We start from the raw sequence: 20,060 nt of genomic DNA, 5'->3' as shown, positions 1-20,060 counted from the left end.
TGTCTCTCCCCCTTTCTACCTGTGGTGGCCGCACCAGTCACTCTTTTTTTCCTTTGGCTCTCTCGAGCTCTTTCTCGACGGGCCACCGACCAGGCGGCTGGGGTTTCAACTTCCAATCCCTATGGAGACGCGAACAGTCGAGCCGAGGCCGTCCGCCACTCGGCCGTACCGAAACACTTGAAAAGTTTCATTCAGAAAAGACGCCCGGTCGAAACGAGGGGCAGTACACCGCTCCAGAAAGGGACAGAGAGCTCCGCCTCAGGATTTTAGGGAGCAAAGGCGAGCCAGACTCGAACCTGCGATCTCGAGATCCCGGGGAATGATCAGCCATAAATATGAAGCCCTCCAACGAAAACCCTGAACTTTACGAGGAGTTTTCTTGATTACTGTTCGACGTATTCGAATGAATCCAAGTGCAAACTACGGCCACGCTCTAACTTTACCTTTCGGATATTTCTCGAAATTTGAACTCGTTTATTGAGTTTCCATGGATATAGGGTAAAGTGCCCAAATATTCTTGTTGATGTCATTTTTCGATTATTTCAGAATGCTCTTCTTCGTCCAAAAAATTACCAGTTGTAGATGCATTTCCTCCCTATAAGATTCTGGGGTCAGGTTTGTTAAAAAATTAATACAGCTTGGGAGAAATATTATTTTGTGGTGTGTCATTTGCAGGTTCCAGCGAAAGGGGTTCTAAATATGGTACACCTTGAGCCCCTAATATGACACCTAGTGCCATATTCAATATAGCTATACCCATATTAGGGAACCCTTGGTAGTGTCCATATTGGGAACTCCACGTGGACTGGCAAACATCAATATAAATAAACTGAAACTACAGATATGTTCAAACATTTCAAAATCACTTACCTCCGTCGAAAAAGATACTATCAAAAATCGAACCACAAAAATATTCAGCAGTGCGATTGCACTGCACACTGTTGAGTAAACATGGTAAACTATTGTTTGAGGATTTAGTGATGATATTACTGAAGATACAGTGCCATAATAGGCGTCTATACCATATTTGGTCACTTCACCCTATAAAGCTACTTTGTTCCAAATTTTATCTCTTTCATTAGGGATAAAAAAATATTCAGCGGAGCTCCGGATCTCTCTATCTCTTCCTCGTAGAAAAATGGCGAGGTGAAAACCCTTATCTCCATAAGGATCTTCCTCGAGCAGCATGCGGTATATTCGAATGAATGAAAAATCTGGTAGTAGGTATACGTCAGATTTACCTCTCGCATTTTCTTCAAAATTTTCGCTCGCCCGTTAAGGACAGAATCAATCTTCCTCCCAGGGCACATTTTAATTTTCTTGAAACTGGAGGCAAGTGCATCATCTCATCGTCGCAGCGTGTTCCCGAAAAGGCGAACGTCTTCGTGACACAACTCGCAGTGGAAGGATCTGTAACAAGGGAAACAAAAATGTTAGAGAGGGAACAAACGAGGGTAGATGGATCGATAATTCGTGTCAGGGGTGCGGGGTTGCGAATTGCGGGTGCATCGACGTAAAACGGTTAAGCGTCACTGCTTCGGGACGTGACTGAGAGACAGAAGAAAGTCTGCGGTGGGCGTTCGATGGGTGGAGGAACGAGTTCCCCGATGTAATCGCATCCTCGTTATCGTGTTCTTCGCGGCGTCGTCGTCGGTCCATAGCCGGCAGTCGGCGCTGTCGTTTTCGTCGTTTGTTCGTTGGGAAATCGTCGTGGAGTCGTTTGTGAGTCGGGTCGATCGGGACGGTGGGAAACTAGTGGAGAACTACCTAAGAAGCGGAGAAAGCGACGAGGGAGGACAAATTCCGGGCGAGATCATGGAATCGGCCGCAAACACACCGAAATCTCGAGAAGCCCGAGAGACGCATCTGGACGAGGACGATCGTCGAGGTGCAGGGAAAAGCGATCGGGGAATCGAGAGGGATCGCGCGTTGTCTGACCATGGGAGCCTTTCCTGCTCACTCTGAAGAGCAGAGCCTCGTACCAACAAAATTGTATTCTCCAGTTTCGGTTCAGTTTTACAAGTAAAATGAGTAGAGTGCTAAGTCGATCGAGACGGCGGGGAAACTCGTGGAGAGCCAAGAAGCCGGAGAGGCGACGAGGGAGGACAAATTCCGACGAGATCGTGTAATCGGCCGCAGACACACCGAAATCTCGAGAAACGTGCAGCGGCGAGACGCGTCTCGTGCGCACGGCGAGGACGGTCGTCCTCGGTAAAGAGAGAAGCGAGCCGGGAATCGACAGGGACAATGGGTTTACGGAGGAGAGATGGTAGATTCCTGGACGCCGCCGGTTGTATTGTCGGCGGTGGCGGTTGGTAAAAGCGGCCGGCGAGGGAAGGAATTGTTTGTCGCGAGCCGTGAGCTAGGAGGAGAGCCGAGAGGAGCGAAGAGGAGAGAGGACCCGAGGGACGGGAGGGAAGGTCTGTGGGCGATTTCTATTGTCGCCGGTGAACGCTCACGGTCGCCGATATAATTGGCGCCGCCCTGCCGGATAACTCGAACGATAACGAGGACAAAAGAAGCCACGCCGTAGAAGAAAACAATGGAAGAAGACCCGCTGCTGAAAGTACGGGGCCGGGGCGAAGAACGACGAGCGAGTTCTTCGGGGCGCGATGACACGCTGCAGCTCAGCTCCGCGCGGCTCCGCTTCCGTGCCGGGTTCCGAAGCTGAATCTGACAGAATTCAACGGGTTCGTTCGTCGCTTTCGTCGCTTTCCCCAGCTCCGACGATGAACCGGGCGCAACGGAGCAACCTTTCGGCGGAAACGCCAGCGATTTCCCCGCGTTAATTGTGCTCGTTAACGAGGGCAGAAGGAAAAATCGGAAAGACGACGCGACGAGACGCGCTGCCCGAGCTTCCTCAATTGCCGGCAAAACCCGGGCCCCATTGTCGCCCGACGAAAAACGATCTTATCTCCTCGCGATCCTTCGCTCATCCTCCCTCTCTCTCTCTCTCTCTTTCTCTATTTCGCTCGGATTTTTTGCTCTCTCCAGCGCAACCCGATTCAAACGACGCTGCCATTCATTCGGCCAGAGTCTCGTTGCAGCCCTGAATAATTTGTAAAACGTGGAAGACGACGCTCGACGTCGCTGAAATGCAACAAGCTACCCGACGCAAGAAAGCGGAAACATCGTTTTGCGCGTGTTTAAAGTTACGCGGAGATTTATGGCTGCTACTGCGTTGCCTCTACTCGAAGGATCGTCCTCTCTTTCTCTCTCTCTCCCTCCGGTGGGTGGTTGGACTTTTAAGAATTTATGTGGGTCAACATTTTCCGGCGCTCGTCCGAGTTCGAGCAGGAAGCGAGGACGGTCCTTTTTTCAGTTTTTATAGGTCAGTGATATCGTTTTAATTGAAGCGGATTCTCCTTTTCTCCTGGTTTCGTTCGTTCCGTCTCCGTTGCTCCGTCTCCGAGTCATTGTTCGTGCCAGAAACGACGGAGTCGTCTTCGTCGGTGACGATTCGAACGAGCCCCGATAAAAATCATGAGGAACCGGTTGCGTAGACCACTCGAAGCCCCGTTTATTCGAAAAGTTCGCCGTTGCTCTCGATCCTCGCTGACACGCGATGGATACCGGGGCTGCTATCCAACAGGTTCTTCCTACCCCTCGGCTCGAAACGTATTTACAAGCGAGAGACGACCAGATCAAACTTGGCGAAAGTCGTACTCGGGAGGCGGGGGGACAAGTTCCGAGACCGAGTTCCGGTTTCTCTTTTAATTGACGAGATTATAAAAGAACGATTTACGGAAAACCACCCCTGCCGCGCTGTGCCGTCTCCCGTCTACCAGCCGGCCACCACCGTCGATGGTAATTGCAGTTTGATCGTCGGTCTTCGGATAACTTTCACCCAGTTCGCGAGCCCTTGTAATCATTCGCCAACGGAATGGGACGGAACGGGGAAAGTCCGATCCGAATTTCTCCACAGAATCACAGGGGACCTCGCAGGAGAGAGAGATACACGAGAACCGTGTCTTTAGTCGATTTCGAGAGATTCCTCGGATGATTCCTCGGAGATACTCTCTCTCTCTTGCTGTCTCTCAGTTACCACCGTCGTGACTACTCCTCTCGCAATTATCGTGGCCATCGAAGATTCCTACACCACAGACATATACATAACGACGACGCGACAGTACTACTCTACCACGGCGTACCTACGAAAATGGGACGTCTCTTTAATTAATCCCACGTGACGCAATTATCGGCAGATTTAATTATCGAAAAAAAGAGGAGAATCGTCGAGGAGTTAGCTTGCGGCGCAGCACAAGCCCCATTGAAACGGAACCAGGACCGCGGCGAAGTTGTCGGAAACTTCAAGTGCGGCATCCTCCAACTTAAATTTAACTACGAGCTCACCCCTAAGGATTAACGCAGTATCGTTGTAATTACGGCGAAGAACAAGGGCAACTCGCCCCCTCAAAACAACTCGAATTAATCCTTCTTTCGCCGCGCGCGACGCGCCCCGAGATTGTCGTTCGGTATCTCGTTCTTCTGTCCACGATACAGAAGTCTTAGCATGATTGAAGGCCCATTCAAATGTACCTGTGACAGGGAACGTTATAATGTGTGAAGTAAATTTTGATTTCACGAGAAGATCCGTAATAATTAATTACGATTGCGAACTATTGGCGAGGAGAAGCAAGATACCACCGTAGAAATTTTCGATTAGGTTTAGGTGGGCGAGTGGCTTTGGCGCACGTGAAAAAGAAGATAAATCGATCGGTTTCTTGTCGGAGCGTCCGAGGATAGAAATTTCGAGGTATCGAGCGTCGCGGGTATTTCTCCTGTCCGTAGGGTCCCCTCCCGCGTCCCCCATAAACCGTTTTACGAACTTTTTCCGGTATATTGAATTCTGATTCCATTCTCGAGCACTCGGACACCGGTATATCCGGTCGCATCTACCGGCATCAGTGGACCGTCTTCCCGGACGAGCGAGCCTCTGTTTCTCGTCCGGGGAGATGGGGAACGGGAATGGGATATCCTCGCCAGTTCCAATGGCTTTTCCTAACTTTCGATCCCACGGGACTGACCGCGGTATGTCTGCCCGAGGTACCCGTGGCCCGATCCTATGCGGACCACGCGCGCCGTCCCGCTTACTTTCGAACCTGGCCCGATCCGTCCCTCGTATTCTACACCGCGTCGGACCTATAATCGGCGAATCGGGATTTCCATCGGAGCATACCGTCACCGGGCCATTTCCATAACATTGCTCGAATCAATCCACACACTTAGTTGGGTTTAAAAAATATACAGGGTTCAATTATCCGTTCAATTATCTGTGCAATCGAAAAATGTTTTCGATAAAAGTTCGTCAGTACTTGGTGAGCTACATGTTCGCATATTCTTAAATCTGAAGAAATGCTTTTTACGTAAAACAGTAAAGGTCACCTTGACTTTTTTAAATGGCACCACATGTTTTGGACATGACTTTGAAATGACCTCAAACTCGAGCTGCGAACGTAATTTTAATGAAAAATTATTTCTTACAAAATAAATCAAGTTACGTCAGATGTTCGAACTGTGATCCATCATCTATGATACAGAACTCCGCCCTTTGTATTCGATTTTTCGTTGTGGCCGTAATTAGAGCGTCTCGGTTTACGTTATTAATGTAATTTGTAATTTTGAAACAAATTCTAAACCGGCAAAATGATGAATGACCCAAAGGAAAAACTTTCCTTTCTAAGGCTGCAAAACAATTTTATGAATCTCGTGGAGCGGTTTGAATTTGCACAATGCTACAAAATGTTAGTTTTTCAGTTGAAGATGACCAATGTAACCCGGCGATGTTCTTTCTGTTACAGGAGATAAACTGCCCAGCGGATTCCCGTTGATATCACAATCTCCGTCGGCCAAGGCGGTCGAAATCGGACACAACACCGTCCTCCTTTGCGCTGCCGTCGGATCACCGCCACCCATTATTTCCTGGGTCAAAAACAAGCTGCCCATCGACCCGACCAACCCTCGCTACACGGTCCTCGACAACGGTGAGTATTTAAATCAGCTCTACCACCCTCTCTACCTACAGCTCTAGCCGTGTTAAACCGGTGGTTACATCCTCCGCACTCGGAATTGCACGGCGCTTTAATTTACCGAAAATAACTGCCGGTTTTCCGGGCGAAATTTCAAGCAGAAAATTCTGTCGATCATCCGTAGGCGGTTAAGCTGGATTTTACGAGAATATTATTGTAAGTCTTACCGAAAACATCTCGATCGATCGTCACCGATCCCCGAGACCGTCTCAAAAACGGCGAAAGCAGCAAGCGCGCCGTAAATCTATGCTAACTTTGTCTACCAGCCGCTCCCTCTCTCGCTGTTCTAATTATCCTGGTGTTCGTGGTGTTCCTCGAGGGTGTGCTTCGCAGCCCCGAAGACCGAAGAGTCGCGAATAAGCTTGTAAATCACCGTGAGATAAAGTCTATTAACGAAGATTAAAGGCGCCGGTGTTGAGAGAGAGTCTCGGGGTTCAAGTGGATACGGGGTGGCTGCGTAAAGTTCGAGGGGAAGAAAAAATATGGATGGTGTATAGATCGAAGATGTTCGGTACAGCGAGGGTTGGGGTGCACGAGAGAGAGAGACAGAGAGGGCTGGTAACAATGGGGTGAAGCCCGGTGGCGCGTGTCATATCTCGTCGAGTGCCAGAGTGCGTAAGTCACTGTCAACTCGCGGTAGCGTTGATCGAGTGGTCACGCGATATGGGAACATCCAGCACATTCATCTCGTTTGCCGAGAGCGCGCACCTGCTCTGCTCTGCTCGCGAAGGACGGTTCGTGCCTGCTCGGCAAACGGGATCAATATCATCGACGTTTTCCACCGAAAAATCTTCGAGAGATCCGATGACTTCGGATGACGCTGCTGGAATTCGCGGCGGTGCTACATCGTCTGACTTCGCGCGGACTTATACTACTTGCTAGTCTTCTTGCGCGAGAGATTCATGCAGTTTCGAAGCCTGACGAGTCCTTTGAGTCAATGTGACGCATTTTTTATACCTTACGAGCTGCTCCAAACGAAACTAGAAGGTTGGGGCCACCTGTTAGGCGATTCGGACACGGTTTCATCGTTCTAAGACCGGACAATAGGAGAAAGGAAGGAATTCTTGCGGTGGGTTTCGCGTTTAATCCGCGGGAGGCCGAGCGAAATGTCGTCGACAGATCCGGACGTTAATGAGGAGCCGCGATTCGCGAAATATAATTCGCGATAACGGGGGCAAACGAACGAGCGCGCGCACGCCCGACGGTTTTCTATATAGTAGCGAAGTTGTTTCGCTAACGCACGATGTAACCTATTATCATTATTTTTCCGCGGCGGCTAGCTGCGATATACACGTGCGCGCACGCACATATACATATACAGAAACACGTAGACGCATCAACGAGAGACGAGGGCGACGTTCACACAAACACGGGAACGTCGAGCAGGCGTGTGTGGAACGTTCACTTTGTTTTTATCGCAATGGCGGTATCATTATCGAGCGGCACGTCACGTAATACCGGCGTGCACTTGCCCGACTATCTTTACGGCGGCCGGCGCAGTTTGCCTCGACGTGAAAAGTGTACATTAGATGCAGGAAAGCCGGCTGCATACACGCCGGGTATCGTTCGCCTGTATCGCGCGCCCGGTTACGTGTACGTGCATGCGTTATGCATACATCCCGGGCCCGCGTATTCCGAGTACAGACTTTGCCATAAAATTCGTTACGACCGGAGCACTCACCGCGACGCGCAACGTCGCGACACCGCTCCGACGTTCTCGACACAGTCGCACGACATTGAAACACGAGCCTCTCGCGATTAACCCTTTCGATACTCGCTTCTACGATCGCCCGTCAAAATTCTGCATTGATTCGCTACCCCCGTAGAACGTTTCGAGCAACGAGACCCGACATAACTTTTTGCATGTTTGGAAATTTATTAGTACCAGTCCGACGCATTGCACCTGTTCCACGCGACGTCATGCAATACTTCCTCGTATCACGATAGAGCCATCGCCGTCTTTTAATGACTCTTTCACCTGTCGTCGTTTAAGGCCTTCGGTTTCTTGCCTGTTTCCTTATGTGCTCACCTGTCTGACGAATGCCGATTAATTCCACTTCCGTCTGACGTTTCAATCGTTATGCTTTCTTAAGATTTTGGATCGCAACGTCAATACAGTGACCCGAACTAATATTCGAACACTCTAAAAGAGACTATAACTTTTTTTATATCGTACTATACGATTTGTACTTCTTTTGGGAAGCTAGAGCAATTAGTTTACTGCAGGATGTGAAAAGAAATTTTTTCAGAAAATGCAATAGATCGGTATTGTAGAGAAAATACTAAAAGTTGCATTTTACAACTTTTTTACATGAGCCTATATTGAAAATTTAAAAAATACGTTTTGTAGATCTATGTCAATTATATGCACTGTGAAAGTTTCGTCGAAATCGGTTGATGCGGGAAGAAACGACAGGCAGTGAAACATGTAAGAATCCTTAAAATCGTGAAAATCTGCAATTTTTACCATCTTTAAACGTTTGTAGCTGACTGCAACGTTAACCGATTTTGACGAAATTTTCAAAATATGTTTAATCGATACAGAATTATATCTACAAAACGTTTTTTTTTAAATTTTCAATATAGGCTTACATAAAATGTTGTAAAATGCAACTTTTAGTATTCTTTCCACGATTCCGATAAATCGCAATTTTTGAACAAATTTTTTTCACATCCTGTAGTAAACTAATTGCTGTAGCTTCCCAACAAAGTTCAAATCGTATAGTACAATATTAAAAAAGTTATTGTCTCTCTTAGAGCGTCCGAATATTAATCCGAGTCACTTTATGCCAACGATTCGATTGTGTCGATGACAACTAGGGTTACCAGAAATGTTCTATCCAAATATAGAAGAAGTAGTGAACACTGCAATTGTGTATATATGAGACAGGCTCAAAATATAGGAGTACAAGTAAGAGAGGTGCACAGCACATTTTAAACTGTTTTATTCAAACAAAGATTTTTGAAAATTCCTATAGGTACGTAAAGATCAAGTTCAAATATAGAAGACTCATATCAAATATAGAAGATCTGGCAACCCTAATGACAACATAGCGTCGGTCAAATCATGTCGATGAAAACATAGTGTCGACGAAAGTTAGTGTCGACGAAAGTTAGTGTCGGTCAAATCGTGAAATGAATGAAATGAAAACAGTGTCGGTGAATGAGTTGTCGACGAACCCAGAGTAACTCGCAAATGAAGGTGACTTTATAGAAATTACGGCGACTATATTTCTCAGGCGAATAAGAGAAGCACACAAACAAATATCCATATTTCTTCGAATGACCGGAAATTGTTGAATCGAGCCCATGTGTTCTCGCAACGGCTTCCCCAGGCTCCTGGTTCCTCGGAGTTGCATGCACACGCGCTTCGGAGTACCCGGTGCACCGAAGACCGCCACGTGTGCCCGACTATAGCGCACGTTCGTCGATCTTACGACTCTCGCAACTGCTGGCGCATGCATCGCACGTATAAACGGGGATATCGCGTGCGTGCTCGTGTCCCCGGGTCATGTCCACGTGCACGCGGCCGTCAGAGCTGCGTTCGCGGCCATCTTATCGAAGATTCTCGCGAGGGAACCTTGCCAAAACCAACAGCACCCACGCCTTTACCCTATTGGAACGGAAATTTGATCGGATACGACCTAACCGGACCGGAGGACTCCATCCGAGAAATAGTAAAATGTTTTCGCAGTCGCCGCGCAGGAAATTCCCCGGCCCGCGACGCAGATGCGATCAAACGCCGGAGAAAAACCCGCCAGGATTGAAATTTGAACGACTACTTAAAAAACTACTATGTCACAAGTGTATGTACTTACCAGGCGATTGCTGGATGTCTTTATGAATGTCCAACTGTAGTCGTCGTGGTGTTGTTCGTGTGAGGAACTTGTATATAACACTCCGTTTTTAACCTCGTTCTTCAGCCTCGTCCGCAAGCTTATTTTTGCTGACGTCGTCCGCATAGTGGCGTCGTCTGCATACTGGATCGTCCAAGTTCGTGCACGTTTTTTTCTAGGAATTTGTGTTTTAATAGGATCTAAAAAATTCTTGAATATTCCAGCATGCTCCCTGAACATCGTCCAGTAATTTCCACGGCCACTTGTTACAGATTTTTAATGAAATATTGCACAGAATTCCATCGCGATCTATTCTCCTTTATCTGAAACCTTAGGATTTATTCTAGGTCAGAAGAGATGTTTAATTTTCGAGCTATAAAACATCTCGGACTGTTTCTTCGTAATCCATTTTGAAATATCCCTCGCAGTCAGCCCGAGGTACGTCGTCCCTCGGGGTTAAATATGATACAATGCCCGTGTAAAATTCTTTTCCGCGCTGTGGCAAAGGATGGTTTTTGCTAGTTTCGGAGTGCGTGGTTTCTGCGTCGCGGCGGATGCGTCTGCGTGGAATCGTGACCGAGGTGTACGCGTCGGGTTGGAAGTTGAGCGAGAAAGTCGGAAAGAGAGGGAGATGGAGAGAGGAGTAAGGGAGTAAGGGCGGGTAGGATGACAAGCTCGAAGCGGAAAGCATTCCCCTCTAGTCGCATCAGTCACTCGCTCTCGTTCCCTTAACGTTATTCGCGTGTCTTCGCGGCGGCGTTGGAGAAACCCCCTCGTGCCCCCGTCAATACCGTTAGAAGGCGTACGCCGCCGCCATACGGTGCCGCCTCGCTACGTATATCCCATAAAATATACGGCTTAATGTATCGCAAAAAGTACACGACGAGGGCAATGTACTTCGCCGCGTGTATCCGCGTACTAACTTCCCGCGGAAAGAAAATGGATGGCACGGGGAAACGATGCGCGCGGCCCGAAGAGGCGGCAGAGGAAAGGTAGAAGCGAGAAACCCTGGCGAGAAGAAGGGAGAGACAAAGTGTTGCAGGAGTCGCGCGCGCGAGGATGGTAACGCGTTTAACGACTAAAAGTCGTAAGGCAGAGCTCGACCGTTAACGAAGCCGACCGCCCCCACTGTTTTTGCCGCGGAGCGTTCCTCGCGAAAAACAGGCCCCACGTTCGCGCGCGCGACTCGTTCATTCTAATTCCCCCTGCTCTAGAAAAAAACTGTTATGTCTGCCCGGACGAGGAATTATTTGTTTACACTCTGCAGCCTAGTTTCGGGACCTGTTTTCTTGCCGAGCTTCCAGTTTCTTGCTGGGCTGATCTGTTCGGATAAGAAGGAACAAAGTTTTGAATGATTAAGCTGCGGATTTTATGCATTATTATTATTACAGCAGACACTGTGACGTCAGCGTTTCACAGCGCCCCAAATTACGGCGAATATTCCGCCGTTATCAATCGCGGTCTATCGATACTGCTTGGTCGACCTAATAAATTCGCGAGTACGACCCTCCATTGTCGGCGGAGCGTTAGGTTCGAGGGTTGAAATTTTCATGGGGCCGACGTCTACGGGCATTGTTACAAGTCCGCGGTAGTCATTGTTTGCGTTCATTCGTGAAAGTAGGTGCGCGGCCCGGGCAATTTACGCGGAGCAATAGCGGGGGGTGGATGTGCTGTAGCCGGTTATCGCGTCTCGCTGTGCTCGAAACTGTGTTAAAGCGTGCGGGTATCGTTAAATTCCGCGGAATCCCATCATCCGCGGTCGATGGTGAAGCTCCTCCGTGAAAAGTTCCGCGCGTCGGTGGCCGGGCATCGTCGCGCCGGGGCAGCGACATCAAAAATCAACGAAAAGCGGAAGTAAAAGCCCGCCGCTGTCGTTTCCCGGGGTGGGGAATGTAATTCCGAAATTCTTTGCGGCGCCGTCGGACAAAGGGCCACGGGGAACGTGGAAGAGAGGAACAGAAAAAAAGAGAGAGAGAGTGAGTGAGAGGAGGCGGTGTTACGCGGCCGGACAATGCGGTCGCGAATCTCCATTTCCGTTTATCGCGCAAACGAGACAAATTAATTAAAGTTAGACACAGGCCGGGCCCGAGGTCTCGGTGCGAGCGGACAGCGTGACGCTGGTCCGCCGTATTAAAATAACGGCCGCTTTGCCCCGGTGTCGAGCACTTTACGATAATTGAAGAGAATTAAACTGCCGCGGATTCCCCGGCACGCGGAATAAACCAATTTAACGTTTCATTAGTCCTCCGGGCGGGCGTTTACGAGAAGACAGCGCGCGGCGACCGACAACCACCTATCGAGCGTCTGGTTATCCGTCGCGCGTTCCTGTTCGCGTTTTCCGCGAAGAGGGAAGCGGCAACAACAACAACAGCCAGCCGAAAACCGACACAAAGGACGCGACTCGCGTAATTACGTGGTAAACCGAGCCGAGCCGCGGCGGAGGCTCGACGCATCGAGAATCATTAAATTATATTTCGCGCTTCTCGGTCGTAAAGCCACAGACTAACGGGAAACGACGAGCAACGGCGAGAGAAAAGCCGAAGGGACGACGAAGACGATGACGACGACGACGGGGAAAGGTGGATAAAGTAAAAGCGCGGGAGGGCAGTTAACGCTTCGTCAACACTCATAAAATTTCCAGCATTAAAGCTGCGAGGCTTGATGAGCAGGGCTGGGAAGTTCGAAACAAGCCCGGAGGTACTACCCACCGGTGCTTAACACCTGCCCTGGGATTCTCGGTGTTCGCTCGTCCGTTCTCTCCTTCTTCCGGGCCGGCCTCTTATCGCCCGTTTTCTTCGAGGCCCGCCAGCTCGCTCGTTCCCCGTTCTTAATTCCGGCATAATATCGCCGATCGTTTCGAAACTTCTGTAATTGTCCGTAACGATAACGCTGGGGTGCAGAGAACAAGAGTGCGAGAGAGAGAGAAAGAGCGGCGCAGAAAATCGTTGGTAATAACCGACGGGGCAACAGGGATCGCGAAACGCTTTATTTACGACGCCTCCGCCGGTTCTTTAGCCGTGCCCCCCCGTCTCTCGATAATCGTGTACGACACCGTGCCCCTAATTCGCCACCGTAAACTCGCGTTACGTCCTGCCGAGAGAACTCGTCCCGCCTTTCTCGGGGGCCGGGGGATGGTTTTACGCCTCGCCCCCGACATTCGTAAAATATCCTCGGGGCCGAAGTTTCGCTAGTCGCGCACGCGGGAGGGCGCGGGGTAGAAGAAGGGCAAAGTTCGAAACAAGCCCGAGGTGAAACGAGCACGTCTTAACACCTGTGCGCTGAAATTCCCGGCGTCCGTCCGGTCTTCCTAGCTGCGCGCTCGTTCCTTTGCCCGACACGTTACGCGGCTATAGAGACCCACGATCTCTCCTTTTCCGCCGTGTTTTCTACCCGAGAACCGCCTCTCGGCCCCGCAACCCTCCCCCGCCCTTCTTCTAACCTCCAGAACCTCCCCTCCGGCCATTAGACCACCCTTCACCCACGGGGGTTGACTTATGACGCCGCCGGCTCCGCACCGAGGGGATTGAGTAAGTTACCTTGCTACCCCTGGTGCTTATATTCCTGCCTTTTCCCGCGACCAGAACCACCAGAATGCCCCGGGAACCGAGATGAGCCACAGGATGGATGCTACCACCCGATTAGATCGACTACGCTACCTAATTTTGCGCCATTAAACCTTCGGCAGCGGTCCGTTCTTATAATACCCAGTCGCAATAATATTCAGACATACATAGCTCTTTTAATATCAGAGTCCTCTCTCTTTCCAAATAAATATTCTACTCTAACACACTGTATGATAGTATTGATTTTTTTAATGGGTCGTTACACACATTCAAAAGAAAATTACGCACGATTATCCGATAATACCATAGCTGTATTCAAACAGTTTTGTACATCTCCCCTCTGAGTTGAATTAATTCTTTTTGTTATTCCATTGTAAACATTTGCATAAAAGGACTTCGGTCCGTTTACAATAAATATAATAATGGTAATAATAATATTCAAAGTGTTTCTATGCAGGCACATACAATCGCGCGCGCTCGTAATGGTGACATTTTGTTTATGATTAGCTGACTTTGTCCTTCTGTATCGAATCAACCGAATGTGTACAAACACGATCGAATTCATGTCGTAACGCGAAATTACATAAATACATCATTAGCGGCGGAATAGTAAATGTACGAATTACTCATCAGTTAATTAACGGCACTTAACAACACTTCGAAAAAATCTGCTCGAACACTGACGTTATTATGCGACCGTATCGGATGTAGAAATGCTCCATTGTATAATTCGAACGTTGGAATCGAATGCCGGCACAGGTGAATGGTGTGTCGAAAAATTGATTTACACACCAGGTAAATTTTCAATTTCGATGATGCTGCGCGACTGGAGGAACCGGTGACGCTCTCCCGTAGAAACGTGTGCATACATACAATTAACGGCTCGTTTCATTGCCGGCGAATAGGAACGGCGAGGCGGTGCATGGGAACGTCAACGGATAATTCGATTTCCTTTCTGGTAGAACGCATTCGCGAACCGACACGACTGCTTCGAATCCTCGCGAAAGACGTTTCATGCCCGCATAATCTTCCCGTCTCCCGTCATTCTCTCTTATATAGCAGCGAACCAGGACGGATCTGACGTTAATGCGACTCAACATGCGCGCGCTCTTTCTACAAACCCTCGACAAGCCGAAACGTAAACGTTTGTCGAAAATTTCCGACGATTTTTCCACGAACGAGTCGTCGCGACGAATCTACTCGACGATCGACAAAAATAAAAAAATAAAAAAAAAATAGAATAACTTGTTAAATTCCTGGAATATCTTGTGAAGAAATGCACACAATCCGCACAAACGATACTCTTCGTTTTAATATTAAAGAGAAGCACAGGCTAGATCTCCCAGCAAAAATAAATAGCAAGAGGAAAACAAAGTTTGCTCGTCGAGGGCTCGGCTTTCGAGGAAATCGAGTTTAAAAATTCGTCGAGCAGCATCTATAAGAAGTAGAAACGGTGAGCCGTGCGCAGAACACATTAGCCGACTCCTATCCAATAGCAGCAGTGGAAACTAAGCCTCGGGAATTTCGTTGGACACACGTCGTATCGAATAAGTGTCTTCTACCCGTGTCTCTGTGCATGGCTCGCCGTTTCTATTTGCAGTTGCTAATGCACGCGTGCTCGAGGAATATAATCGGGGTCAATTATCCCGGAGACTAACCGGCGAACAGAAAAATATTACCTCGCAGATTCCGTTGGTTCTTATCTAAGGAGTCTACGGCGTAAATGCGAAAGGTTTGAATTTCGTTGGGACGAAAGAAATAATCGGTCGACGGTGTCCGTCACTCGCGAAATCACTTATCGAATAAAACAAACGGAACGGTTAGAGTATTGCCATATGGGATCGCGTTCGTTTTCGTGCACCGAAACGGAAGGACCGCGGTAGCCGAGTGGTCGACAGGAAAGCCCGCGGATCCAACGTAAACATATTTTCCGTTTGTATTTTGACTGAATCGAACGAGCGCTCGCGCACCGTTGGAAAAGCACAGTACACGAACCGCTGCCCAATTCTCCTCCCTTTGCCTCTTTCGTTCCACTCGAGTCGAGCTCTCTCGCGCGTAATTATAATTGACTTTTGTGCCCCCGGTCGATAACTCGACGCGGTCCCGGGCCCGTGTATTAATTATGAAAACGATTGAACCGGCTGCGGCTCACGGAAGAACGAAACAAATTTTCCCTCTTTCGCTCCTTTCCTTCCTTTTTTTCCCTCACGGCCGTTACGACGATGCACGCTACGCTGACAAGAGCGCGAAAGGAACGAGCTTAGAGAGAGAGAGAAAGAGAGAGAGAGGGGGGGAGGGAGTGGAAAAAGCTGGGGCAGCAAGCGACGGCGGCGGCTGCAGCCTCGGGGTAAACATATTTTCTGTTTGCATTCTATCTCAATCGAATCGAGCGAACGATGCGCGCTCCGTCTTTCGAAGTCATCGCCCACATCGGTTTCTATCTGTATTCCCTTCCTACCGTATCTCGGCGGAGGGAAAAACGAACGGCAGGGGAAATAGGCGATAGTGAATAAAGTACGAGTCGTTGCACACGGTGCGTGTACGTTTCGCGTTTACCACTCGTATTATTAAATATAAGGAAAGATATTTCAATATCGACGGGGTAAACACACAAATAGTTTCGACGCTTTTCCCCGACGCGCCCGTCCTTCTTGCGTTTGCTCTCTCTCTCTCTCTCTCTCCCTCGTTCTCTCTGTCTCTACGTCGCCGTGCATTCCCAAGCTCGATATCTTTGTACATATTTATGCCGAGACGTCTGCGTCCTCCCTACGAGAAACGTTTCCTCCTCGAGCCCACTGACAGCTGAAACGTGCCCTGCCGCTGTCTCCCCTTAACAGAAAGAAACGCTACCCCGTTTATTCTCACGGCGACGAAGCCGATTCCCCAAACGCCAGGAATTCACCGCAGATATTTGCCAAGCGTCGCGCGGACCGTTACCAACCCGATTGGCGTGTCGAAACGGTGCTCAATAATAATAGTAAGCCGCTGAGCACACATCCCCCTCCAACGCTGTGTACCCGGTGCGACGCGAATAAAAGACGGATTTAGTGGTAACAATAGATATTAGATGTGTCAACCTTTAAACTGTAAAATTCACGTATTTTATATTCAAACAAATTACCTGGCACAATCATTGCGATAATCTTCGCAATACTAGCTCATGTATATTCGACCTAAGCGACCTCGCTAGCTTTGACACATTACCCAGACCTATCTCGCAGACTTTTACCAGTGTAAGACCGTTGCGTTAGCAAGTCCGAGTTTGTTCGGACGCCGAAGAGGCTCGCGTGCGACGATCGTTGGTCTGAATTCATAAAGAACCTTCTAATCACCTCGCCCCGGCGTCGTTTCGCATCGGGTATCTAATTGCCATTGTTGGCGAGGCGTGTGTATTTGTAGGAAACGGACCCCGCATTTTCTGCTTTCATTACCGATACGTCGAGAGAGAGAGGGAGGGAGAGCAGCGCATTAAACGCACGCGTTACATCGCGAAGTTTCGGACGCGTTTTGTCGCGACGTTTTCGAATCTCCCCGAAGCTTTAAGCGTTGTACACCGTGTCTGGTTTATAACGAGAGCGGGACCGATCGGCGAACGCGAGCTGAATAATCAAACGGCATCCTACGATAGAATGAGGAGAACCGATCCGGTTTCGGTATCGGGCCGTTAGAACCCACAAGGAAAAGGATGAGCAACGGTTTCCGGCGCTCGGGCTGTTCACGGCAATCCGAGTTTTTCATAGCCACGCTAACAACGGGCACGTGACTGGATGGGATAACAATATGACCACGCGTTCCTTCCTGGTCAGCTTACTGGAAATTGTAGATGAGGCTCGATTATGTATTCCGATCGTACGTGATATCAAACCACCTCGGCTTCTCGCTCGTGATGGAGTGTTTTCTGCCCTCGACCCCTTGCCGCCCCTCTCTCGCGCGCTCTCTCTCTCTCTCTCTTTCTCGTCGTCGAAGTCACGTTCACAACGAAACCCTATAAATCCATAGGGTCGCCAGACTAGTAGGAAAATATTTAAGGGGAACACTCGAGCAACCGGTCGAACAAATCGATTTCCTTCTCGGTGCGGATCAATGCTGCTCTATCGAGAATATCGTATACGTAAGACATTTCTGTAACGAAAATCGCGCTTAGCTTAACGCGGGACAAGTCGACACATTATGCACTGATCAAGTAAACATTTTATTTGAAAGTTTCACTTGCAATGTGGAAGGAGTTGGAAGAATATTCACGCACACTTTTGTCGCATAGTTTTCACACGAGCCGGTCTGTAGATATCGCCGCTGGTGGGAACGCTTCCGACGAGGTCGGTCATTAATTATCCGCATTAATTATCGTGGCGGCGCGTTCGACAAAAAGTCTAGCCTGCGATCGACGGAAAACAAACCCTCGTCGATCGTCGGTGTTTACTTTGCGAGCCTAGGGGGCGGCAATGCTAAAGTCGGAAGTCGAGAAACCGTGGCGCGGAGAGGCCGTTGTCGTCGGGGATGGGGGGCGGGGATCCGACGGGGGTTGAATTATACCGAAGGAGTGACGTCTACGGAGATAATCACACGCCTCGTAACAGCCAGTTCATCATCGTGGGGTATCGTGCTAAGGGGCTTGATGCATCATGGAAATCGCGCACGAACCGGCCAGGTCAAACTGAAAGTGGAATAGACGGCGTTTGTAACAGGGCTTTGAAACGGACTCGCCGCCCCCGCGCACTCTCCGCCACGACTCTCTCTCTCTCTGTCTTTCTCTGTCTTTCTCTCGGATGGGAAGCTTCCACGCCACTTCACCAGCCGCGCGTTCCTCGACCCGCTACCAACTCAATTAGCGAATAGAAAAACGAAGCGAAAGAACAACCGGGGGACCGTCGGCGTAACACCGTTCTCGCATTGTCCGGTTTTCGCCCTGCGATTTGACGAATCAATATCGACCGTCTCCGGCGTTGTTCTTTTTCTTTGGTTCTCCGACTTTAGAATGCTGTAATGAAGCCTTCTTTTAGAACTAACGATAGATTTATTGTGACAATACAGTCGTCCCTCGCATAGTGTTGCTGTAGAGACGAAAGTCTCTAGAATTTGATCATTTACAAATAGAGTATATTAATACCTTGACAAGTACAGGTTCGCCCAGGATCGCTGTTCGATACGGAAGAAATATCGAGCCCTTATTCCGACAGTTTTCAGGGTGTCGTAATTTCGACCAGTTTCATAGATACTCGAGACGCGGAGCCGTCTTCATGCTCTGGTTTCCGCGCTCTCAAAGTTTCATCGACCGATCGTGCACTGGAGGAAAGAACCGTGGCGCGGTTTCCAGAAATATGTTCGCTGGAACGATCGAATTAAAATGCATAATTCACCGGCGGCGGCGGCTGCGGCCGTGGGTTCTTTTCCCTTTGACGCGGCTCCGCTCAAAGTTAACCGTAAAACTTGTTAACGAACGGGGATCTCGATGCGATGGCACGACCGAGATATTCATCGGGTATATCGCGAGTGTGATTTTTATTTCTCAAGAATCCGTTTCACCCTTTGTTGCAGGAGCGCTACAAATCACCGATGCCAACGCGAGCGACCAAGCGAAGTACGAGTGCGTGGCCACCAACTCCGTCGGCACCGAGTCTTCCAAGGTTGTCCAGCTCTACGTGAAAGGTATAACGAGTCGACCGAAACGTCAGGAACAATAGATTGTTGTTGAACAACAAAGTCCCCTCGGATTCTTATCCCCGTCGCGGACGCTTTAACAAATTCATTACGGCGCGCTCTCGCGAGTCCGACGCCGGGGCCACACGGTCCGGCAAGGTCGGTCGTTTTCCTGCTTGTAATTAAAATTAATGCAACGTAATTAAACAGACCGGACAGAGGGCACAAAGGATTCGCCCGCCGTGGAATCGCATCGCAAACGTTACACCAGGGACGCGACATTTCTTGCAGTAGCTCTGCTAACTCCGAATTTGAATACGCATTAAGCGATCGAAGCGTTCTTGTTCCGACGCGTTGTTCGGCAGGACCGTGTTGGAAGCCACGGATTTCCTTGAAACTCATCGATCGGTAACGTGACACGTTTGTACAGGTTTTGCACGCGAGATCAGATATTTCGAACTGTCTATGTAGTTTTAGTTTAGAATCGGCAGAGTAAACGAAATATGGAAACGTGTTCTGCGCAGTTCGCCGTGTGTCACCAGCGTTCTCGAAATATCCAGCGCCGATCAGCGAGGTGATGTTGGGCGCGTCATTGAATCTGACCTGCGTGGCGGTCGGTTCACCGATGCCTTACGTCAAATGGAAGAAAGACCCAGCGACCGATCTGACGCCGGACGACAATCTACCTGTCGGCAAGAACGTGCTGATGCTCACCGACATCCAGGAGTCGGCGAACTACACCTGCACCGCAGCCAGTGACCTCGGGGTGGTAGAAGCCACCTCGATTGTGAAAGTTCAATGTTCGTATCGAGATGGATCGGAGAGAGCCCTCCGCGTAAATCCGCAGAGATCGCATTAGCGGGGCGCACGGGGCTACGTAACGTGGAACGATCAATCACGGTCGTCGCGCGTTCCACGGAACGGAACGGAACGGAACCGTGGCCTGTGCTGTTTCGATGACTAATCAATCGGCTTATGGCCGTCGCGCAGACACA

At 49.3% G+C, this 20,060-nt stretch overlaps 2 protein-coding genes across 10 annotated transcripts in view; one reads left to right on the top strand and one right to left on the bottom strand.

Annotated features, from left to right (window-relative positions):
• Positions 1-20,060, top strand: part of Lar (tyrosine-protein phosphatase Lar) — a 413,198-nt gene that overhangs the window by 363,770 nt on the left and 29,368 nt on the right. For all 9 annotated transcript variants that reach the window (XM_076437440.1, XM_076437441.1, XM_076437439.1 and 6 more), the window contains 3 exons: positions 5,802-5,984; positions 18,964-19,074; positions 19,590-19,865. In XM_076437440.1, the coding sequence (XP_076293555.1) occupies positions 5,802-5,984; positions 18,964-19,074; positions 19,590-19,865 (570 nt within the window). The remainder of the gene's footprint in view (positions 1-5,801; positions 5,985-18,963; positions 19,075-19,589; positions 19,866-20,060) is intronic.
• Positions 697-19,601, bottom strand: LOC143215359 (uncharacterized). The gene is made up of 2 exons (XM_076437455.1): positions 9,848-19,601; positions 697-1,410 (listed from the first exon to the last, which is right to left on the bottom strand). Exons 1-2 carry the CDS (start codon positions 10,103-10,105, stop codon positions 1,342-1,344), a joined length of 327 nt encoding a protein of 108 aa, XP_076293570.1. The 5' UTR covers positions 10,106-19,601; the 3' UTR covers positions 697-1,341.

Source organism: Lasioglossum baleicum, chromosome 13, assembly GCF_051020765.1.
Source record: "Lasioglossum baleicum chromosome 13, iyLasBale1, whole genome shotgun sequence".
In the NCBI taxonomy this organism is placed as follows: domain Eukaryota; kingdom Metazoa; phylum Arthropoda; class Insecta; order Hymenoptera; family Halictidae; genus Lasioglossum; species Lasioglossum baleicum.
This window is presented reverse-complemented; position numbering and strand designations above follow the sequence as displayed.